The sequence below is a fragment of the Carica papaya genome, chromosome 7 (genome assembly GCF_054855325.1).
Source record: "Carica papaya isolate Zhongbai chromosome 7, ASM5485532v1, whole genome shotgun sequence".
Classification (NCBI taxonomy): Eukaryota; Viridiplantae; Streptophyta; class Magnoliopsida; order Brassicales; family Caricaceae; genus Carica; species Carica papaya.
In genome coordinates, this window is record NC_142315.1 from 28,617,703 (window position 1) to 28,642,333 (window position 24,631).

A 24,631-nucleotide genomic window follows, 5' to 3' on the forward strand; every position below is an offset into this window, starting at 1 on the left:
AATATAAAAATATACATAATATATAAATATATGTATACACACATATTATTGCTATTATAAATATAGTTACTCTTAGTGTTACCAATGCCATTCTTATTATTGTCACTGCCTTTATATCATTAATATATTACCTTAATTTTATTAAGAAAATTTTAATTGTTTTAAACAGAGACCTGACCTCTTAAAATAAAGAAAAATATGTAAATTTAAATAACTTGCATTATTAAAGTTAATTTAATCCAATCATACACTAAAATAAATTCGTTAATCTTTTTTAAAAATATATTTAAGAAGAAAACCTAACTTTTTTCAAGTGAAAACATTTAACAAATCAAGGTGATTAGTCTTAATCGTGTCTCTCTTACACGATGCACTTGTATCCTATCAGTGCATTAGCACAAATTCCAAGATAAAACCCACATCACAGATACAATGGGCCCCAGATAGCAACCTTCTGATCACAATCACACGGCTCACAACGACTCCTTTTTACCCGTCAAATCATGAACCGTAAACATCCCCTTTTTCCACTGATGTTAATCTTCCAAGTGGGTCCCACTTACCTCTTATCGGCTAATCATCTTTCGACACGACAGCTCTCTGAATGAACACGTACGTACAGAGTTATCTCTCTCCCTCCCTCCCTCTCTCTTTCTCTCTCTACCTACCAACGGAATTATATAAATTATAAAATAAGAAAACACAAATCCTCTCTCTCTCTCTCTCTCTCTCATCTCTTCCATCTTTCTCTTCCACTTTGACCCTTTCTATTTTCTACCTCCATCGCTCCATCTTTTCATCTACCTGTATCTATCTTTGTGTGTGTATATATATGTGTGTGCATATATAAATGCACATACAGTATATAGGGGGATATGGGTATGCGGGAAATGAGATATGGGTGGACAGACACCTTGAAGGGTGGCTGATAGGAGATGAAGTTAGCAGAGATCGCGAGAGGAGAGATAGAGAGAGAGGGGTTGAGGGGGTTTCTTTTTTTCTCCTTCATTTCTGGGTGAAAGAGCAAGCAGGTATTTACAGATTTGAAGAAAGGAAGGAAACGGCGGGATTTGTAGAGAGGATTTAATGTGGTGATGGGATTGACTGGTTGAAAAATAAAACCTAAATAGTAGAGATGTACCTGGGATTTTTACCAAAAATGGGAGGGATCAGATCTGACCCAAAGAGAAGCTAGCTAGTTTTTTAAGGTCCCCAGCTAGCTGGTTTCTCCATTTATGTATAAATGGCGCAAGGGATCTGCTATAGTACTATATGGTTACTTGTATATAGGATTATTTGCTTATATGGGTGGTCATATATATATGTATAAATATTGAGCGAAAGAGAAAAAGAAAGAGGAGGATGGAGACAGTAACGAAACACAAAGAGAGACTGACAGAAGAGAGTGAGCACACGCAGGCAATTGTATGAAGGCATACCTTTGCGGGTGCGTGCTCACTTCTCTTTCTGTCAGCTACTTTCAGTTTCCCAATTGTGTTTTCCTCCCCAGAAAATTCCTACTAAATTAATCCGTTTCCGATCTCGTTGACACCTGTCTCCCCCATTATATGTTCTTCCTACAAGTGTCCATGGTACCCAGATTCACGAATCGTATATAAAAAGTTATTATATATGTGTATATACTTTTCTTTATACAGGATAAAGCAAAGGAGGGCCACATCATCACGCTCATCATCACGCAGTACGCTTGTTCTTATCTTCAATCCTGATTTCTCTTTCTACTGGGTAAGTTTCGTGAAAGAAGAAAGTATCAGGAATGTCTTGTTTTGATATAAGAGATATTTAAAAAAATTAATTTGGTTTTGTATTTAAAATAGTAAATAGTTAGTACAGAAATATTATTTTTATAGTAATTAATTATTCCTGTGATGGAGCCTTAAGAGCGTGTCTTTTGATGGTCCTCTTTCTTGAAGACGACGACCAAAGTATCGGGGTTCTTGAAGGTACTACTTCTTACTGTTCAAATTCTAACGGAAAACTCTGTGTTTTTCGGGGTTTGTATGTCAAATTTGTCAACCTACCTTCTGGATCGTTGTTTTTCGGTTACCTTCTTCAAGAACTCCAAAACCCTTTTCTTCTTCTTCTTCTTCTTCTTCTTCTTCTTCTTCTTCTTCCTCCATTTCCTTGCCCTTTCTCCCTATTTTATTCTCAGATAACACCATGTTACCCGGCTGTGATATTGGGACCTCTTTGAATCGGCTTCTACAGAAGGTAATTAATTAATGAATTAATTTCAGGTAATATCCTTTTTTTTTCCTCATACGATTTTATTCTTTCCCAAACTCGTGCATCTCCATGTTTTCCTTTCTTTAACCTATTGATTTTATGTTTTCCTAGTTTACATATCTGGGTTTGGTGATCATGGCAAGCGGGAATATGAAGGAAGAAACCCAGATAGAGGGAGATCAGGAGTACTACCCGCCTGGATCAAATCTTCGGGTCAGTACGCCTGGGAGCCAGAAATGGGAATATCTTGTTTGTTTCTTCTTCTTATAATATACCGGCGCTATTTTGATTTTTCGCACCCATGATCAATGAACTTTGAGAAATTTCCATATGGAGGTTAGTATTAATTTTCTGATTTTGCTCGGATCGTTATTTTGTTTCCATGTTTGAAGATCTAAATTTCTTTCTTTCCAAGTCGTGTTTCTTCAATTTTTGGATTCTATTTCGTTTTCAGCAGCACTTATTGTTTGGTCTTGGGGGGCAACAAGCCGCTTTTATCTGCTGCATATTAATGATCACTCAGGTATTTTCTTGTTTTTAGCGCAGCTTCTTCTGATTTTATGTGGTTATTAGGTTAGCTGTATGTGTTATTTACTTCATTATCTAGGCGTTAGATGTTGGGCCATTCATTCTACCGATCAATATATGCTCTTAAAAACAATGCCTAGCGTGAGTTTTAAATAATTACAACTTTGTAATCTAATGTCTCCATCTTGCCTGGATTACAAGTAGAAGTTAAATAGATTCAAGTGATGAAAAAGAAATGATTCTTCCCTCTGAATGATTAAAAATTAGAAACAAGAATCACATTCTCTCTACTCTTAGATGAAACAGAAAGTTGCCTTACCAAATAGCTGGACCAAAACTTGTAACCTTACCGCTTGGCTACGCCCCATTTAGATTATTATTCAACACTAATATATATATTAATGTTGGTATTGGTTGTTTGTCGATTCCAATCATTGTCTAGATATAAAATTAAATGAAATTTATTGATCATTACATAAAATGCAGCAATTAAGATATTGTATGAAAGTCTAATTTATTCTATTCTCTCACATCATTCCATAAGGTTTTAAGAAATTGATTTAGCTAAAATTTGATAAAAAAATCTAGGACTTAAACCTAGCGGGCCCAAATCTTCATCTGGGTCAAGTCTTTTTCCACAGGAGAACAACATAAAAATTTACTGTTTGCTTTTTCTTGTTGGAAAGTCCTTTTGATGGTGGCTAGAGGTGTATAGTTTTGAGTAATGAGAAACCAAGTTTTTAGCAAAGGGAAATATTAGCTTTGTGCTCAAGATCTAGTTGCTTTAGCCCTTTAGCCGGCCAATGAATGGTTGTAGATTCTTTTTTCTTTTTTTTGGTGTATTTGGTGACTTGTGCTCATTGGCTATAATTTTGGTGGATCATGGCTTCAAGCATGTAATGGTGTGGTCATTTGGGAGATCATCATTCACTAGAAAAATTGAGTAGAGAAAATCAAGGTTTCCATTATTAGTGTTGAATGGTCCTGTAGTTGACTTAGATAGATATGACATCTAATGTTAAATTTTGGGGTCTAATTTCTACTTAATATGTCGAATACCATAATCTTCTGTCACATATATAGTGAGTTGTGATCCACCTTAATTTCTTGAAGAGTCTAGACTTTGATCTTGATGTGCATTTTCCGTTTCAAAATCATCAAAGTGGGTTCTCATCAATGTAGAGCATGGATCATGGCAGTAGGTTAGAATTAAAAAATAGTGAACTGTTTCAGTTTTATAAACCCCAATATAAAGGGATTAGAGGGTGTTTACTTGGCTTAGGTTGCAGGAGCTTAATATGAATAGAGCCGTAAGTGCTTTTATAACAGATAAGTTGTCAAACTTTTCCATTAAAGATACATTGTTAACTTGTTTGAAGAACAAGTGCTTATAAATTTTATTAGGGTGTTTATATGGTTGGTAAAAGCATAGTAGTGTAAAAATTGAAATAAAAAGATAGCTTTATTTTTAAGTGTTTGGGATTTGAGATTTTGAATTTTTAAAACTATTTGAGGGCATTATTAACATTTATTTGGTCAGTACTAGTTTGTTTTAGCAAGCTTATAAGCTCTTCAAAATAAAATTTGATTTTTTTTTTGGCTAGGTGAATATACAACACCACCAAAGGAATCTCAGTATCAAAAATAAATTGGATCATGAAATTACAAAACATAATTTTTGAATTGGATCCTTATTTTCAATTGAATAAGTATGAGAAAAGATCCATAGGTAAAGATAAAAGTTTATTTTTAATCATAATTGTATCTTCAATTCAATTTTTGTTTCTTATACAATAATTTGAGGCGAAATGGCTATGAAACGATAAATTTACTCTATTAGAGAGATCAATATATTATTTTAGTTTAATGGAAAGCAAAACACTTCTCCAAAGGATTCTATTGAATAGAAATAGAGATGCAATACATTAGAAGTTAGGATACTATGGAATTACAACAGCAGGCCAAAGACAAAAAATATATTCATAAGAGTCAACCCCCTAATTATGTGCTTGTCAAGAGGGCTTCACTTGGCGCCCCCATGACCAGGTCCCAACAGGTAGGCAAGCGGCTGAAGCAGGCACTTGAACACAATCATGACTCCGAATGATTGTCATGAGAGCACCAAACACGATTGTGAATGGTGGTGGCATGCATAGCTATTAAACTCAACAAAGGCTATCCATAAGAAGGGTCTGAAAACAAAGTCAACAGAAAAGTGTGTGTGATGTATAAAGATTATGGAAGCAGATTCTTCCTTCTGAGACAGGATAGCAAACTAAATACATCATAGGAAAGCAGCAGCAGAAAATAATTGCTAAAAAAAAAGAAAAAAAGTGCAAAACATTGAACTTGGTCTGTATGAAAAAGGCTTCAGCATCCCCACAAGCCAGCTAGGACTAACGAGAATCGATCACAAGAGTAAGCATAAAAATGAGTTCCAGGACTAGATTCTTAATGAACATCTGTAGTAGAAGTACCAAATGTGCAAAGAAATAGGAATGACTTTTCATCACTTCAAAAACAGCCGACATTACTTCAAAAGCAACAATTCTAGAGGGAGCCACACTTTGGACTAGAAACCCCGAGGGAACCACAACCCAAAATGATCATGAACACATACCAGGCCATGGGCCTATCTACCACACCAGAAGGAATTAAAACCATCGAACAACAAGCCCACCACCAAAGACACCCAAAAACCATTGCCATAGATCAAACCAGCTGTTCCAGCAGGAGTACACTAGCCTATCCTTGGAAGTAATTGTTAGAATTGAAAGTCAAATATTCAAAATAGAAAAGAAGAGACAAGCAAAGTAGCTCAATAATGCCTACCAGATGAGGAAGACCCGCATGAGCTGCAAATCAAAGCAAACAAAACAATGAGCAACAAAGTACTAGGAGGAGATCATCATAAACCATTTTCATTACACGTGATATAATGACTTAACCTGCAAGTTGTACCACATGATATCCCCACACTCGATGCCTCAATAACAATCAAATCAACGTCAACAAATCAACATCTCTGTTGACGCCTATTCTTGATAGGCATTCACTATAGAATTTCTTTCTCTATTCCATGCCCAAGGTGAACTGATTGAACAACTACATTGGTTGCTATGAAATTTGAGACTGTTGCATCTCCAAGGGATATCATTCTAGACCCAATTGACAGTAACCATGGAATCATTCTCCATCGAGAACACCTTCTCACACACTGGATCACAAGAAGCTGCAATGCTGATTGCCTCCTTGATAGCCAAGAGCTCTGCTTCATTTGATTCTTTTAATATCCAACTCTTAAAGAACATGCATCTAAGCTTGTGATTGCATCCCTTAGAGCACTTCCAATCCTTGCAGGCTACAACGTACTCATCAACCACAAGACTTTCTTCAAGGGTGGTGGTTTGTGTTCATGCCACCAGTGTGATACCCAGAGACACCTTGACTATTGGCATAGTTCTTTCAGATGCTGTTCTATCTCTCAGGAGCTCATAGCAGCCATCTTTCTAATCACCTCTATGGGGTATAGATGTTATGCACTAATTTGGAGGTGGAGGGAGATCTACCTCGTAGATCTTTCATTATATGCTAAGTTGATTGGAGAACATCAAATGTCACTCTATTGTAACTATCTATCGTTTATGCTTAGCTGGTGTTTGTTTTCTCACACCTCAGCTCCTGTGTTTATCTTTCTCTTTAACTTAGTCTCAATGTCCCAGGTCGTGTTCTTGTGTATCTTTTTGGTGGTCTAACATATAACTACTTATTTACATAAAAAAAACAACTGAACTTCAACTCACCTGAGTTCACTTGGAACCCAAATAGATGGCCTATCAATGTTTTCTCCACACAATTCCTTAAGAGGTAAAAAAACATTAGATTAATGGAATACCTTGCAAAATCCTCCTATAGAGCCTTGATCCACTGAACTAGCCTCTCCTGAGCGAATTCACGGATGTAACTTGCAATTACATCTTTATTGTTGAAGATCTTGTCATTCCTTGCCAATCACAGGACCAAATGATAGTGTATAATAGGTTGCCAATGATGATCTTGAATTGAGGTGGTCCCCAAGTCACCCTACATGGCAAATACCATTTGTCATATATACTTTGTACTATGTATCTAAGACCTCTCAAGAGTTGTTAGAAGCTCTTTTAATTTCTGTCGCTATATTTTAATCTAAGGCAAAGACCTTCTAAGGGCACTCATGGATAATGATCACAACCATACTTGAACTTGTGCTTGTTTGTTTGTTTGTTTTCTATTGTTCAGTTTTCCATGGTTCTCATCTAGAGCTCTAATAACACTTGATTCATGGTTTTCATGCATGTTTGGCATTGTGAAAATTTGGTGAAAGTTGAGTTATTCGTTGGTGAGTCAAGTTAAGTTTTTCTTTGGTGGGTCAGGCACCAATATACTCAGCACTCCTATGCTAGATTCTATCTTATTGATTATGTCCATGGATAGATTTGGTTGGAGAGAGGCTTGCTTTCATGCTTTCATCTTTCCCTTTTTTGATACTAGAGAATTTTTGAGATTTATTTCCCAAACAAGCTTCCTTGAATAATTTATCAACATTCTGTTTGAAATGAATAAATTTGATTGAATTGAATAAGGAATTCATTTTTTTTTGAATCATTGAATTTAACTTAAAAGGGTAACAGATGAATCATAGAATTTAACTTAAAAGGGTAGGAGATGACATATTATGGTGAACCAAATTATGTTTTAAATCTTTATTATGCATAATTCATTTTCCAAGTTAAAATTAATAGGTTTTGTTTATAAGCTTGGGCAACTCCACTATTCGTTTTAAGTATGTCAATTTTGTTGATATTTTAAACTTCCCTAATTCTATTAAAAGATTTTGATTGCAAAAAAGTAAAACGATTTGTCAGTAAATTCCATCAAAAATTGGAATTTGTTTGTTGAAATCTTGAAATATAAATTATTTTGACATGCGATCTTGAATTATTCAGCACAAACGAATTATTTTTTAGATAAAAGGATATGAACTAATTCAATTTAGTATCAGCAGTTATTTTATGTTATATATTTTTATCTTAACGAAAATATATTAGACAAGTATGGTAGTTACCATTTACATGATTGTTTTATTAGTTTATTCCCTTCTTTTTTTTCTTAAAAGAATCAATTTATTCCTTTAATTCTGAAACTCTTAGTTTACTAATTTAAGTTTCTTCCATCATTCAATCTGTGTTATGTAAAATATATTTTATTTCTTTGAATTGAAATCTTAAGAAACATTGTTCTTTATTTATCATTTTCTTTATTTATTTTCTTCCTCCATTGGAGCTCTATTTCTTGACAAATCATGTGATGTTCCAGCACTTGATGATTTGCTATCATTTAATCTTTTCACATTTCCATAAGAGGTGGCTTGGCCGACGTCGTTCCCCATAAATCTACCATTCTTATTAAGATATTACAAAGGGAAAGATAGTCTTGCATCTCTTTTTCGTGCTGCTTGAGAAACCTCCTTAAGCAAATTTAGTTTACTCTTGATGTGTGGCATTGCTACATGTATAAATTTTAACCTCATTATGGTGGCAAAGGTCTCCTACCTTGTCTCTTTTGTGTTTTTGCTATCTCTCTCGCTGTCTATCGGTCTCAATCTTGAAGTTTCTCTCTTCTGTCTATTCTTCAAGCTTCTGGTGCACCTTGGTGACATTATTAGTAATGTTTTTATGTTATATTTGGTTCGAAAAGCTAAATCTATTAATAGGAATAGCAATACACTAAAAAAATGATAAAACTGAAGTTAGAACATATTCTAATTCTATTCTCAATTCAAGGTACGAGGATTTTTATTTTGCTTACCTAACGATGCAAGAATAAGATTTTTTTTTTTAAAATAAAATGTATAGAAGATCATATATTAATAAGCACCTAGGGCATGCTAATTTGTATAAAAAAATATTTACATATCTACCAAAATGTTAATAAGGTTCTCAAAGTTCTCTTCTCCATAGAAGAAAAGAAGATGACCCAAGATAAAAAAGCCACGAGTCTAGAATCATCTATTCCTAATCTTATCAAAAATTTCCACATCATTTATCCCCTCAAGAGCTCTATTATTCATTTTTGGAAGAACATCTGGAAATTAAACAATATCATTTTACAACACTTTAGTTAGATTATTGTGAATGGCAACAAAATAAGATTTTGGTTTGACATATGGCATGACAGTCTAGTTTTCAAACAAGATTCCCTCTTATTTATGCTATTGCCAGAAATAAAAATATTTTGGTTAAAAACGCTGTAGTTCTTGACAACCAGGGCTTTTGGTAGGTGTCAGTATTAAAAAATTTACAAAATTGGGAGTTAGAGGAATATTTATCCTTACTACAGACTCTGTCTTCAATTCAAGTCTATGACAAGGAGGACAATCTAAAATGACTACTCTTCAAAAATGGTACTTTTACTGTCAGATCTCTCTACAACCACGTGGTGGGCAATCTTAATCAAAACAACATTAGCTTCCCTTCCAACATAATATGGAAATCTGGTGCAACTCCAAAAATTTCATTTTTTGCTTGGGAAGCTACAAAAGGCTGCATTCTTACCCTTGACAACCTAATGGAAAGAGGTTTCATAATCGTCAATAGATGTTTTCTATGTAAAAACAATTTTGAGACTTGTAACCACTTGTTTTTAGGCTGTTATGTTTCACAGCACTTATGGAACACCATTATTAGTCTTACGGGGCTATCTTGGGTCATGAACAACAACATTCATGCTGAACTCCTAGCATGGAAAGGCTTCAGCAGCAAGAGAAAAATGTTAAGATTAATTTCACTCACAATAATATGGGTCCTTTGGAAAGAGAGAAATAATTGCACTTTTGAAGGAATAGAACTTTGTTTTAATAAACTCATTGATTGTTGGTTTCACTATTTTAGTTCCACTATTTTAGGTCATAACATCGATTATCTTGATGATCTTGGTTTTGTTGTCGATAATTTAATCGACTTATAAATACATTGTAAATGGGTTGTGCTCCTTTGGCACTCTAACATCAATACATCTCCTCACTTTTATTTCAAAAAAAATTCATCTCATTCCAAATCTCTTAAAAAATGGTGAGCAGAATAAAGTCCACATTTTTTTCGTCGATTGATATTCTTCTATGCTCAGATTTCATTTCTTTCTAAGTCCACTATTGCTCAACTGATTCCTAATAACTTGTAAACCATAGACCATATCTTGTACACTACGAGACACCATAGAAGACCATGATTACAAATCTTTGCAGTGTTTTACACAGATAGCAACCGCTCACCCTAGTTGTTCCATTTCTCATCAGTTTGTCAACAGTCAGGATGAAGCTCCTGCCAGCCTCCTACACAGAGAAAACAACTCTTGGAGGGGCTTTAACCTTCCATATTTGTCTAAAAGGAAACCTGGTACCAACATTTTCCTGCTTAGATGCTTGTAGAAAGATCTGATCGAAAAGGACTCTAGTAGTAAGACTGCAAGAATAAGAAATTCATATGTAAAGAATTCAAGGTAAGAGTAGAATTGATTCAAGTTAGTGTGTGTGTGTAAGTATATTTTGTTGATTGGTCATCCAGGCTTCTTTTGTCTTTTCATTATTTATTTTGGTAACGCATTCTGCCTTGGTTACTATGGTAATTATAGTTCTTAGTTCTATTGACCAGTAATTTTTTGCATGTGGAGGATGGATTAAAAACATACATAGGGAAAGTTTGGTTCATTATATCTTTATCTAAAGTCATAAGCTGCTGAATCCAACTTAGACTCTTGTGGATTCTTTTTAAAGAATAATTAAGGATAAAATCTTGTGGAATCTCCTTATAATAATTCAATTGCCCGAAATTCATGCGCTCCACTCTATATAAGCACCTAGAGTTAGATTGCAACCACAATGGAATCCTAACTTGAGCCGCCGAAACCTCTTGATCATCATGGCTATCTCTTATCAATTGAAGTCTCCTTAATCATCTCATTCAATTGAACACATCTACACTTTCGATTGAACTATTTTGTCCTCTTTGATTTTGTCTCACCAAAAAACCCTAAGAAAACACAATTGAGATCTCACAGAAAGTTGATTTTGCAGCTATCTAAAGGTTTTGGAGGATTAAGAGGAGGAAAGTACGTGAAAAGCACATTCTAAAGTGAAGGTAATTCTTGACTGTATCTTGGAAGTATAATTATAAATGAATACCATTTATTATTGGTTAAGGTTGCACAAGATATATGTTATTATGAGTGTGAGATTTTTGACAATTGAATAAACTAGATTTGGAAATCTTCTACTAGGAAACCATTAAAAAAGTTCTGGTTGAGAAACATAGAAACTAGTTTGTCTGTTGAATTGGATACATTTTTGGTGGTTATGTCGAGTTCAATTTGTGACTCACTAACAAGAGCATATAGGAGATGGACGCTTAATAAGTATAAACATTTAAGGACCAATTGAAGATTTTTTTTTTCTATTTTTTAAGGAAATAAAAAAACAATGTTAAATGTTCTTCTGTCTGGAAGAAAGTTTTCATATGCTTTTTTTCCTTGATTAAAAAATGATATGTTTCTCTGTAAAGATTAAGAAAATTCATACTATTGAACAAATCAAACCTCAGGATGATTTCATATAAAAAAAACTTTTACATATCATTGGCCAAGGATTATATTAACTTTAAAACCTTCTTTGGTTCCACCATGCCACTTTTTCCCTCCTACCCAACCAAAAACCTGAAGTAAAAATGAAAATACTATTTACTAGGGACATTCAAAATCTCGTTCTTGTGCTTTATAGTCTTGGGGCCAACTTTGTATTTTTGTTGTTTGCTGTGGTCTGAAAACTTTATTCAGGCAGTGTTTTTTTGTCTGATTCAATTGTGCACTTTGTGGTGGTTTGGCTTTTTCTTCTAACATGAATACAATTATTTCTACTTTTCAGGAAAAAAAGGAAAAGAAAACTACCATTCATGAGTTCTATTTTTTGGGTCTTTATGCATTAGTGTAAGACAATGTGTCTCTTTGTTTTCTCCATTTTATTATAATTAATGAATTAGAAGGCAACAACGGGGTTCCATCCATTTACCAAGATACACAAACTCTCTCAACTCTGAAAAAGAGAAGTTAGGATCGACACCCCATCCAGCATTGAATGAGGGTTCTAAGTCAATATGCTTTGGATTGGAAAAGAGGAACTTTCAAAAGCTCTATTGTTCATCTCTTTGACGATCCAAAAGATGGCATCTGAGTGATGCATGCAAGGTTCCTTCTATCTATCACACGGAATTCCTTTCAATGTCCATAGTTCTTTCTTGGCTTAATCACTTACCACCTGGTTGAATTTAAGGAGATGGAGAACTAAATTCCAAGCCTTCGAGCTTGCCTGAAGGAACCATGGAAAAAGATGGATTGGGATTCATTATCACAATGACACAAGTAAACACCAGTTTACAAAATTTTTTTCTCTTCCTTCAGGTTGTCAATAGTCAGGATTCTTTCCCATGTTGCCTTCCATGTGAAGAAAGCGATTACTGGTGTTGCCTTCTTCCACACCTGCTTCCAAGGGAAAGTATCCAATGTCTTGTTTGGCTAATCAAATGGGTCTAATAAGGTTTAATTTGCAAACTTCCTTTTTCAGAGAGTTTCCACCTAGCATTTCATCAACCTATCATTAAACCCTATCATCAATCTTATCCTCTTAGACAGGAACTATAACAACTACGAGAAAAAGCCAGATCTTTTTCTGTCCAAGGTCCAGGTATTGGTTTGCTGGGGTTATGAGGGACATTCCATTGAGCTTCCAAGGTAGTTGGCATTATGATGATTACCAATTGCCATCTGTTTTATTTTATTTAGCTTTTTGGGCTTCCTCATGTTGTAGATATCAGATGTGGTTTTATGTCTGTTGAGTTATGCAATACTCTTTGGTGGCAGTTGTATATTTTTCTTTAATTGCAATGAAGCTTCCTTGTTTCTCAAAAAAAAAAAAAAGGGCCCTATCAAGCAAGGAAATTCAATCATCAACCTCCTAGTTCCCCCAGTCATTTGGATTTTAGAGAAAAGGGATGTTTCACTGGATTCCACCTTGTATGCCTCAAAACAAACAGTGGTCTTCTTGAATTGAGCAATGGAGTAGATAAAAGGAAACCTCTCTCAAAGACCTGTCACTAGAGGGATAATTATTTTCCAAGATTGATCTATATAATAAATTTTTGTTTATCGCTTACATTATACTTTTTATAAGAGTATGAGTAGCATTTTCATGTTCTAAATAAAATCACCCTTTGATTCATATCCATACATGCTATCAGAGTGGGTGGATTACAAAAAATATAATGTTATGATAAACACAAGTTATAGTGGAGATTAAATATAGGAGAATATTTATTCCTCTAATCACAATACCAAATACTATCCTAAAGCCTAATCTGCCTGCTACACTCTACACCTTCAAACGAATATGACCGTAAAACTTCACATAGTTATTACCAATGGATCTCCATGGATTAGAACCTAATGTGGCCCTACCAGCCTATAAGACAATCCATCCCTAGCACATCAAGCTTGACTCTAATGAACTTCCAGCCAAGGGCAGTTTAATTCCTGTTAGAGAAGAAACGTAAGGTCCATTCTAATTCCACATACCTACTCCCCTTCCCTCAGCTATTTCACATTCTTACAGGGCACCAGAGTGAAACTTCCTTTGATCATCTGTATCACCCTGCAGAAACCAATTTTGTATGTAATCAGATCTGCTTTGCCAGCTTTCTAGGCATACTGAAAAGGGAAAGAAAATAAACAGGAAGGTAAACACTCTTTAGGAGAGTCAATCTACTATCTTTGACTTGGAAGTAAGAACCTAAGTATCTAAAGAGAGAGTTGATCAATATGTGATATTTTCTTCTGAGAGACTGAACATTCCCATAAGAAAGCTTCTTGGTCTATGTTATTCGTGTTATAACGAGTGGGAAGATAACCTATTCTTATTTTTGGAAGCAATGCAGTATAATGAAACTTGCTATGTGATCACTTGTTTGTTAGTGTTCTCAATCTTGGTTTTATTTTATCTGATTTTGGCTGGCTAACTTGGAGAAAGGTTTTCGTTTTAAAGATTGTTTATTGTTAATCTACAAATATCTTTTTAACTTTTTTAATGTATCCTGTAGACTTCCTTCTGTAAAGTTTCTTCTTCTCTCTCCTCTTATGAAGATTGTGAATGTAATTAACAAGTAGTCGGATTTATGACATTTCGACACTAATCTTATATGACCTTAAATACACGTGGCATTATCAAGACTTGGTATGTGTTGCCTTATGAACATACATTCGATTCCACATGTTAGTCCAAGCCTACACATTCTTCACTAGTATAACCTTGTCGTCTTGAGAGGTCATTTTCTGTTGGAATAGATGAAATTTAGAATGAGTGAATTAACATTAAGATAATGTTTTAGTCACTAACATCAAGGTAACCATTGGTATGACTAAATGTTGGATTGGTTGTAGGCTGTTTACTAGGTGCACAATGGATAATTGTTGGTGTATTTGAAGAAAAGTTAAGTGGGTTCAAGCTCAGAGATGGAAATGAATTGAAAATGGACAAATTTCATTTAGAAGTTTCTAGTAACATCTTTGGTTGGGATAGTGCTTTTAGGTTTAGAAGACAGACATAGCATGCTTTAACTAATAACCTTATTAAAAGATCTTGACTGAAAATTTGCAGTGTGATTGATTGTTCAGGAGTCTTTGATGGTAATAATGATGTTCTAGTTTTGCTTGAATATGTTATGTTAGATGAATTGTATTCTTTACACTGTTTGGAACAAATGAATTTGTCAAAAAAAAAAAAAGAAAAAATGTAGAATTCATTTGAAAGTCAACCTATTTAATGTTCAGATTCATCATAAGGCAGGCAATCTATGAGCTTGTTGAAAATTTGACCAATATTTTTGTGTTGTAATACTTGGTTTCTAGTCATTCTTGTCTTTCATTTTGGACTTAAATAATTTCTGATGTGTCTTTAAATCCCTTAACCAAGCTGCATATATATATATATATATTGAAATAAAAAGTATGAAAGTATAATAATGTGGCGCAACGGACAACCCATGTACAAAATATTTACAAATCTGTAATCATATCAAACTGCATATATATGTACTTCACTTCGCCAATCAATTGTTCCGAATCTTTTGTTCTGTCATAACAGCATGGTATTGTATGAATTTCTCTTTGATGGTAAAATCCTTAGATTTGAAATATTAAGTTTGGTCATTGATGAATCTGTTTGGCATTACATGATTTTATATTGAGATTGTGGCTTGGAGTTGGATCTTTTAATGCGTCCCTCCCTTCAAGAAGCCTACCAGTAACCACGATGTGTGTGGGGCTTTGGGAGGGAGAGTCGATTTGTTTCTATAAGATTTCCTTGAGTTCTGGGCTTCCAATTAAAACTATGAATTTTTGTAATTTTAATCCGATGAACAATAAAATTCTTATGTAGAACATTTTGATTTGATCAGTAGAAGTAGTTGGATAGTTTTAATTACAATAGATTAATTAGACAATTATTAGAATTCTGACAAGTAGATTTTAGTTCGACAATAATATAAATGAGATATATCTGTTTTAATTTTTATTGTAAAGAGCTGTTCAGAATTTTTAATTAAATTTTTAATTTAAGCATTTGATTTTAGTGACATATAGTTTGATAACATATACAAGTAATATGTGTAGACATATATATAATATTTTTATTATTACATTATTTTGGAAGATGATTTTTATTTTAATATAACTATAAATTTGTTTTTTTAATCTAGTTTTTTATTTGTGATTTCTAGTATCATTTTTTTAAATTTGTTTATGTATTGTTTACTTTCAAAAGTTTGTTATGTATCGTTTATTCTCTTCTAATTTGTCGAGGAGGATGTTTCTTAGTTTTCTATTTTTTGTTATTTCTTATAATGAGAATAGTTCATTATTGTTTAATTGCTCAACATTTGCCTAAAACTATTTTGTTTCTGTCTGTGGACAGCTCTAGAATCCAGTTCAATTGGTAAATTGTTAGTGAATGCATTACTAAATCATTAATTCATCATTGAGAGTTCCTTCAAAACCAGTGGTTTTCCTGTGTTTAAGTGTGGGGAATGAGTAATCTTCATGAGTTAGATGGTATGAGCAAATGTCATCTCTTGTACTATAATTAACAATTAACTGTTCTTTTTGGTCCCCCTCCTTAGGATTGCAATGGAAGAGGAAATGCAGAGTGTTATTTCAGTTGATGAGAGAAATATGGTCGAGGAAAATGTGGTATTCGAATATTCTGATTCGAACAGCATCAATCCGTCAATGCCTAGCAACAAGTGCACAAAGCATGGTTGGTCAAAATTCAAAGGTCTTGTACCCCAGCCCAACGGACACTGGGGTGCTCAAATCTATATCAACTACCAGAGGATTTGGCTTGGAACATTCAAATCAGAAACTGAAGCAGCTATGGCTTATGATAGCGCCGCCCTGAAGCTCCGGACTAAAGATTCAGCACTAAACTTTGAATTGACTAGCCTTAGCGTTAAGGAACTAACCTTTCAAGGCTTTTATACCAATGAAGAAGTGATCAACATGATAAGGCACGGTACCTATAAGTTCAACTTTGATTGTTTCCTGAGGACTTGTGCTCAACAAGAGGACGGAGGTATGAGCCATAGTCTGGGAAGCTTGGGAGGCGATGAAGGGACAATGTGCAAGAAACTGTTTCATAAGGAGCTGACACCAAGTGATGTTAGTAAGCTAAACAGGCTTGTCATCCCTAAGAAATTTGCTGTCAAGAACTTCCCAAACATCTCAGGGAATGCCTACTACAATGGCAATTTAAGTGATATCCAACTAATCTTTTATGACAGGGACATGAGGGTATGGAAGTTTCGGTATTGCTACTGGACTAGCAGCGAGAGTTATGTTTTCACAAGGGGCTGGAATCAGTTTGTGAAGGATAAGCAATTGAAGGCTGGTGAAATTGTCACTTTCTATGAATGTACTCCGAGCAAGAAGACGAACGAGGAGGCTTCCAACAACTTCTGGGTCATCGATGTAGGCGATGACCTTAGCTATGACATGGATTTTCAAGTTCATTTGAGGCATGGTAAGTTCAATTATGACAAGGTTGAAGAGGAATTTGCAGGAGATGAAGTGAATCAGCCAGTGAGGAATGGTGATGGGAAAATGTTCAAGCTGTTTGGCGTTTGGATCATGTGAGACATGGATATGCTGGTTTATCCTTACCTTCTTTCCATTTTAGATGTCTTTGAGTTTATTATTGAATTTGGTATTGGAGAAACTATTACAGTACTCTTTTTGGTATGGTTTGGTGTCTCAAATCAATCTCATAATTAGGGTTTTGTACTCTTTTTAAGTTATGGAGAATTAGGGTTTGGTACTAGTGATTTTGTTTTGTAGATAATTAGGGTTGTGGGTGGATGGTGGGGCTTCTGGTGCTCCAAGGAATAAGTGGATTGAATGTTTGATTTGATTGTTTTCATGTTTTAATGAGGATTCCTGTTTTGAAAATGTACATTTGGATTTGAAGGTGAAATTATTATTTTTATTTTTTTATAAATAAATCATATATATATATATATATATTTTGAGTGGATATGTACTTCAAAAACTTTCTAAATTTTGATTTAATTTATATGCTGAATAAAACAAAAATTTTATATTACTTACATCATTCTTTAGTAATGATATAAATAATTTATTATTAATTATAAAAAAATGTTCAAACATTTTTACTCGATAAATTTAATATTTAATTTATTAATATATTAATAAAAATAATATGATCATATTTGAATTGTTTTATTAAATTATTTTAATTATGATAAAAGAAAAATTAGATGTAAATTAAGTTTCCGATAGTTATCACATAAAAAAATCTTCACTCCTTAGATAGTCAAATTACAACGAGAGATTCACTTTTTGAAGCACTAATCAAGTACAATGACCGAGTTAGACTAAGTTAAAAAAATTTTCATAACTCAAGGTTCATTTTTCCCGGTTCCATCATCTAATTTGCTTAAATAAACATGCATAGTTCTATAATCAAAGTAATTTTGTCACTTTTGTATACGTATCAGATGATAATTATGTCGAGAAATTTTTTAAGGATCGAGTTGATTTATATAAATTGATTGAATACAGAAAGTTTTTCACTAACAAGGTTGTCTGAGTTAATACTTCGTTAATTTTTATTTTATTAATTTTTTTAGAAAGTTATATATTCATTAACTTTTTTTTAATGTATAAATATTATATATTTTCATACATATACAAAATATTAGGATAGAAAATAAGGAAAGTAGAAATAAGACAAAGCCCATATTATACATACCACTAGGCCCATCAACGCCTTAACTCGGCGCGCAGCAGCATATCCTCTCCGGAAAGTCAGGACGAGCCGAGGATCGGAAAGAGCAAAGCTGAGAAGCTCTTTCTTTGATGAAGCATGGCGCTTGAGACTTACTCTTCAAGTAATCCAGGCCAAGTCCATACCGACGTCCTCCTCAAATCCAGAGAAGCTTGCTACAAGGTCTTCCTTCCTTGTTTCCTTTCTCTCTTTTCTCCTTCGTTCATTTAGTGTTTGTGCGCGTTTCGTAGTTTGCAATCTGACGAGAAATTTTGATTTTCCGACTTCGAGAAAAAGGCGAGGGATGCATTTTACGCTTGCTTAGAGAAAGAATCTGGCAAGAAGCCGACGGAAATTGGATCGGTTGGTCTCCTGTACCCGATGGAATGCAAAGACTCGAGGGCTGAGTTTATCAAGCACTGCCGCTCTTCTTGGGTACACAACCTGATCATTGATTCTCTCTCTCTTTTTTTTTTTTTTTTTTTCATACTTTAAGTTTAGGAGTTAAATTAATTTTTCTTTGGGTTGGTTGCGAACACAGGTGAAGCATTTTGATCGTCAGTACTGTAAGAACAAAAGAGTGCAAAGACTATTGGATGATGGAGGGACGAGACGAGGTCCGTTGTTGCTTCCACAACCTTATACATTCAAGCCTACTTCTACTAGTTAGATTTCTTCTTGATCTTATTCTATATTCTTTGTTAAATCTAGGCCTCTTAGTTATATGGGTCTTAATTGCTGGTCTTCTTGTAAGGCTATGCATTCGTGATGCCAGATTCCACTTATTTGCTTTCTGTGGTTTTTGGGTTACCTAGTGTTTAAAACTTAATAGAGAAAGAAACTGGTAAGATGAAATGGTTAAGTTTATTTATTGTTTGGCAGGGGTATAAAGCTTTTACTTGGCCACTAAGGAAGAGGGAAGTGGTCATCGTGGTTGATAGTTGGGTAAATCTTACACGCCATGTTTTAAAGTAAGTACAGGGAGGGAGTGATTGGAACCTTACAACTTGCTATGACCTTAGGGCTTTTTTTTTTAATTTCCTTGGAACAAGTTATCATTGACATGGTGTAGAGGAATGTATTTAGGCTGAAAGGATTTATCTCAACCAGTATGATGAATGAAATTTTCAGGCTTGCTTGTGCCATTCTCTCTTCATGACTTAATATTTTCCTTGTGTCTTCATGGTTTTAAGCACTAAATATACATATTTAGATGCTAGATTGATTGAGAAAATGGATATTGAATGCCCACTGTTTTTCTTTTTCTTTCTTTTTTCTTGGAAACAAAAGGAAGAAAAAATGCAAACTAGCTGACTTATGCCAATCCTACTAGTCTGGCTGTGAAAAGGTTGTTGCCTTGTCCTCCAGCCAATTGGAAAATGGATTAGCCTCACAGGACTCATGCATGAAGGTAACCTCCTCTTCGTAATGAATAATCTCAGTGCTCGCAATACCCTTGCAGCATGGCGGACTATTGTGTCTTTCTTACCATTCAATGCTTCAATAGAAGCTCTTCATCAGCCATCTTCTTTTACAACAATTTCCCAGGCTAGCAAAAGTTGATGGAACACTGCCCAAATCTTGACATCTAAGACATAGTCAGCGCCTAAATTATGAGTGAATTCCACTCTCTATTTCCCTCTAGTATCTGATCACAATCCCTCCCTCTCCAGCGTGGTTTCTAGCTTATCATTCATCTGTCCTACTTGCTACATATAGGACCAGTTAATCATCGGCCCAAGGAGCCTTATTGATTTTGTGAACCCTTTTAATCACATGCTAACATGGCTCCATAGGTAATGTGAGGCCAACCTCATAGGAAGTTTTACTTCTCCATTTCCATGGCAGCCAACTCATGGCAATAAAAATTTTCAACCATGGTAGGACCTTAATCAGAGCACTCCATTATGTGATGTTACCACAAATCCAATAAGCTTCCTTTGGCAGCAATAAGACCAAGGCTATAGGCACTAAAAGTAAGCTATATTATGTTTGAATGACAATGCACAGGCAGTTTTATAGTGTATGCTTTAAGGGCCGACTATTCCTATTGCATCGACAGCACTAACTATTATGTTTTTCTTGTTATTTTCATTGGTTGGAATTTTATCATCTATGCATGGATACAAAGATAATCAGATTCTCTCTCAGTAACTTCCATATGCCAATGCACTATATTCTCTGTCCTCCTTCCCCACTTATCCGCTGAATTTTTGGATAAGCTGTAGTCGCACTAAATTGACCAGGAGTGATACTAACGAATTTGACATATTAGCTCCTTTTAGACTAACTGTGAATGCCTAGTTTCTTCCCCTTGCACGTCATCACGTATGCCAGTTTTGGGGCTATGAGATGGCTATTTCGTGATTTAGCAGTTGAGAACAAAGCTTACTTGGTTGGATGCAATAATGTCATGTAGTATGAGCTTGAGTTGGTTAACGATGATCATTGTTGTGATTTTTTAAGTAGCCTTGTGATTTTGTTTTTGATAAAAGAATTTTATTTAAGAGAGAAAAGGCTAATACAAGAAAAAAGAGGGTAAGGTATCTTCCAACCAAAGAAAGGAAAAATCAAAGAATATCGAAGGAAAAGAATCCTTTACAGAGTTGATAAAGGCATCCCCCAAACAAAATTAGGCTTTAGCCCATAAAGAAGCAAAAATATCATCTTATCCTAAGCATGTGATAGGATTTGGAAATGTTGCTTAATAATTCTTGCATTTTATCCCACCAAATGATACACAAATCAGCAAAAAATAATCTCCCTCTACAACGCCTTATGTTCTTTATTCTACGCAATACAACAAAAAATAGTAGAGACAAAAGTTTTTAGATTAGGGAAGATACCTATGCAACCTCTGACATGGAAAACAATGTATACCACATCTTCCATGCCACAGGACAATGGGGAAACAAATGGCTGTTGCTCTTTGAACCACGAAAATGTATCAAATAAATGTTTGAAGACAGAGCTATACAAGATCTTAGGATATGGAGAATATCTTTGGTGTTAGTCTTATTCAAGAGACAATCTAAACATAAGTTTTAATCTTAAAGGAAGCTTGTTTCTTCCAAAAATAAATAGATAGAGAAATATAGATGTTACGGTTAATAAGAAACTTAAAAAAAAAGCTTTACAGGTGTAATCATTTAAAGACTCAAAGGTTCCAAATTTGACGATTTGGTATGAGAAGTGGACAAAATCCATTAATAGGCTTAAGTAAGGCCATCAGATATGTGGTTTCTTTATAATTCAAGCTGTGAAGAGAAGTCCCAATAACTTGGCCATTCTGACAGATCAAACAGGTGCGAAGTATCCAGAAAGGCGATGGAAACAGGTAACAAGGGACAACTAATCCTTCCAATGGTCCTCAAGAGATGAACCAGGATCGCCATGAGCCCTGCAATAAACTATAGATTTGGGGAATATCATTTGAGGTTGTATTTTTTTTTTTTGAAATATAAAGTGTGAATTGTATTGATATGGGCACCAAGATGGTGCCACCCATATACAAAATTTACAAGTTAATTAATATATCAAAAAGTTCTATTAGATTTTTCATATAACAAAGAGGTTGACCCTGTAAAAAAAACCCAAAGGTGTAGAATCATTTATTCTTAAGGATTTCAAAACCATTTACATCATCAATTCCATCAAAACCCCTTCTATTCCTCTCATTCCAAACCAACCAGAAGATAGGGAGCGGAATTATATCCACTTGTTTCTGCCAGCCACTAACACCCTTCTACATCCGAACTTCTTCTCTCACTGAACCTGTCATCACCTAGCTAATGCCAAACAGCCCATAAATCAAGGTCCACAACTTATAAACCTCCAGACACAAAAGCAAAACATGCTTACAATTCTCATCATCCCTTTTACAAAGATAACAAGGATCAACTAATATCTTTCCCCGCTTAGGACACAACCTTGATAGCTATGATGATCTTGCTCACATTGTAGATATACTAGCAAATCTGTAAATTTTTCTTGTACATGGGTGGTGCCCCCTTGGCACCTTTGCATTAGTACATTCTCATTCTTTTATTTTATCTCAAAGAAAAACATTCTTATTCTTTTATCTCAAAAAAAAAAAAAAAACCAATATCTTTTCCCTCTTCCTCAAATTGTCAATTGTAGAAAAATACTCCCTACTAGCCTCCCAAGCAAAAAAAGAAACACGGGGTGGGACACTAGTCTTTTACTTTTGTCTGACAGGGAAACATATGCCATCATCTTCATACTTGTACAACATTTTGAAGAAGGATTTAACTGAGAAAGATCTATTAAATGTGAGGCATCACCATGGAGTGTCGATGCTTCCATCCAACGAAATATAAGATAATGTATCCAATAACTCTTCATATTCTCCAATCTCCCAATCGTTGAGATTCCTCGATGTAGGTACTTGCCATTCCTTTTCACCACTACTGTTCTCCACTAAAGGGTCACAAATCTTGAGTCACAAATTATTTAAGGTTTTATTTATAGGAGTTTGATGAGCTTTAGGGGGGCCCAATCTCATTTACCTTCATCTTCAAGGGAGAGTTGTAGTTTCTTCTGGAATTGACTGTTTCTTTTCTGGAGTTGAGTGGTGTTTTCACTTGGGCCTTGTTTGTCAAGAGAAACAAAGCCTAGACTAACAAGTTACGAGGAAAAGGTTGAGATTTAGTGTAGGAGTCTCAAGTTGATGGTTTCACTAGTTTTGAGTAGCAGGAAAGCTGCAATGTATCAAATCCATAATCTAGCAGTAGAGAACTAGTGGATTTAGGGACATGGAAGTTAAGAAGGATGGTTGATTTAGGTTTTAATCCAATCAAATAACTTAGAAGGTGAGATGAATTTATCTTTAGGTGAGAGGATGAATTGGATGTGCCTGAAGTTTATTTGGTGAACCTTCTTTTGATAGAGGAGATTGCTTGAAATAAAGATCTAGGATAGCTCAGATCAAGGAAGATGTAGACATTTTTTCATAGAATTGTTACTCATTATATAAGGTACAAGTTCATGCCGAAAATGGAGGTGTATGCTATTCCTTTGAGTGCAACGGAAGCATTAAGGACACTTCAAAGAGTTATTTGAGAATCTCTTTGAGGAACCAGTCCATCCTTGGAGTAATTGGATTTTAGCCCCTTGGTGGATTAAGAGAGAGATTACTTGGGAAGTCTTTTACTAAGGATGTGATCCTTAATACTTTCCAAAGTTGTAAGGACGATAAAGCCTCAGGTCTTGATGATTTTCTCATGGTGTTTCTTCCAAAGCATTAAGAGATGTTAAGGAGTGCCTTTGTGCTTATTCTTAGAATTTGTTGAGAATGAGACCTTTGTCTTTTCCCCAAATTCAATTTTTTTTTTTCCTTCTTCTCATTTTGAAGATTGAGGCTGCCTCCAGAATCAAGGATTTCAGGTCTATTGACCGTGGAGGTACTCGCTTGAAAGCTTAGTTGAGTGATGAAGTTTGTGGTGTTGAAGTTTCAGCATGTGGTTGTGGAGGGTAGGCAAAATCTTATAGTGGCATTGATTTCTAATGAGGTTATTGACTCCATGGTCAAGAAGGGTTTGATTGATCTTATTTGCGAACTTCGTACGGAGAAGACTTATGATCATGTATCCTGGCAGTCTCTAGTCTACATGTCGAGAAGATTAGGATAGGAAAGAGGTGGTCTGTTTTCTATTTTTCTGGTGTTGAGAGGATTGAGACAAGAGGACCCTATTTTATTTTCTCTTGTTATTGTTATAGAGGCCCAACAAAAGTTTATTTGGGGTTTAACAATTGGTGTTGAGGAGGATGCAGTGGAAGTGACATTTATTTTTTTATTGATGGCACCCTATTGTTTTGCAAGCCTGGCTCTGAAATCCTCCTTAATATAAGATGTATTCTTCTTTGTTACCATGCAGTTTTGAGCTTGAACCTCAATATTGTGGAAGTCAAAGGTAGCCCCTTTGGGAGAAGGGTGGAGTTGGAGTCTTATGCAAGGATAATGAGCTGCAAGATCTTCCTGTTTTGCTGAAGTACTTGGACCTACACTCTGAGGCCAACTTCAAGGACAGGGCCATTTGGGATTCTGTCATCTTTTAGATTTAAGAGAAGTATTTTGATTAGAAGAAAGTATCTCTTTTAAATGAAGGGAAGCTTATCCTAATCAAACGAACATTTAAATATAGAGTTTTATGCTGTTTTCCTCGTTCTCCATCTTGATCAATATGGCGAAAAGGTTTGAGTTTCTTTTGTCAGTTTTTATGCGGGAACTTAAAGGAATAGGATATACCATTTGGTGCTTGAGACAGGGTCGAAGCAAGCTTTTAGCATGGGTAGTCTTGGTATTTGGTCTCTTATTTATTTCAACAAAGCAACTTTTCTAGCAAATTATCTGCACATCACCAAACAGAGGAACAAATATGAACAAACTGTTTATGCATCAAAATAATCTTCATGCTTTGT

The 24,631-nt window shown here is 34.8% G+C and overlaps 1 protein-coding gene and 1 pseudogene across 12 annotated transcripts; both read left to right on the forward strand.

Annotated features, from left to right (window-relative positions):
- Positions 1 to 370: 370 nt before the first annotated feature.
- On the forward strand, positions 371 to 17,356 carry LOC110815652 (AP2/ERF and B3 domain-containing transcription factor At1g50680 pseudogene; annotated as a pseudogene). Of its 7 annotated transcripts, XR_015813176.1 has the most exons (6): positions 374 to 1,746; positions 1,935 to 2,232; positions 2,359 to 2,583; positions 2,702 to 2,770; positions 10,886 to 10,949; positions 16,029 to 17,356. The product of XR_015813176.1 is annotated as an AP2/ERF and B3 domain-containing transcription factor At1g50680 pseudogene, transcript variant X2 (transcript). The 7 variants fall into 7 exon arrangements; XR_015813177.1 differs by having other exon boundaries at positions 374 to 2,258; XR_015813175.1 differs by having other exon boundaries at positions 374 to 2,232.
- Positions 17,357 to 18,185: 829 nt separating this feature from the next.
- LOC110815609 (Cytochrome c oxidase, subunit Vib family protein) lies at positions 18,186 to 24,415 on the forward strand. 5 transcript variants are annotated; one of them, XM_088207846.1, is made up of 4 exons: positions 18,186 to 18,373; positions 18,488 to 18,625; positions 18,732 to 18,855; positions 24,088 to 24,415. In XM_088207846.1, exons 1-4 carry the CDS (start codon positions 18,290 to 18,292, stop codon positions 24,198 to 24,200), a joined length of 459 nt encoding a protein of 152 aa, XP_088063972.1. In that variant the 5' UTR covers positions 18,186 to 18,289; the 3' UTR covers positions 24,201 to 24,415. The 5 variants fall into 5 exon arrangements, with proteins under 5 accessions (XP_088063972.1, XP_021899141.1, XP_021899142.1 ...); XM_022043449.2 differs by having other exon boundaries at positions 18,187 to 18,373; positions 18,732 to 18,807; XM_022043450.2 differs by lacking the exon at positions 24,088 to 24,415 and adding an exon at positions 19,073 to 19,335 and having other exon boundaries at positions 18,191 to 18,373.
- The last annotated feature ends 216 nt before the right edge of the window (positions 24,416 to 24,631 follow it).

Coding starts and splice junctions, on each gene's coding strand:
- LOC110815609 (XM_088207846.1), top strand. CDS start 18,290: ATGGCGCTTGAGACTTACTCTTCAAGTAATCCAGGCCAAGTCCATACC. Junction 18,374..18,487: donor CCAGAGAAGCTTGCTACAAG/GTCTTCCTTCCT, acceptor TTCGAGAAAAAG/GCGAGGGATGCATTTTACGC. Junction 18,856..24,087: donor ATTCAAGCCTACTTCTACTA/GTTAGATTTCTT, acceptor GTTACCATGCAG/TTTTGAGCTTGAACCTCAAT.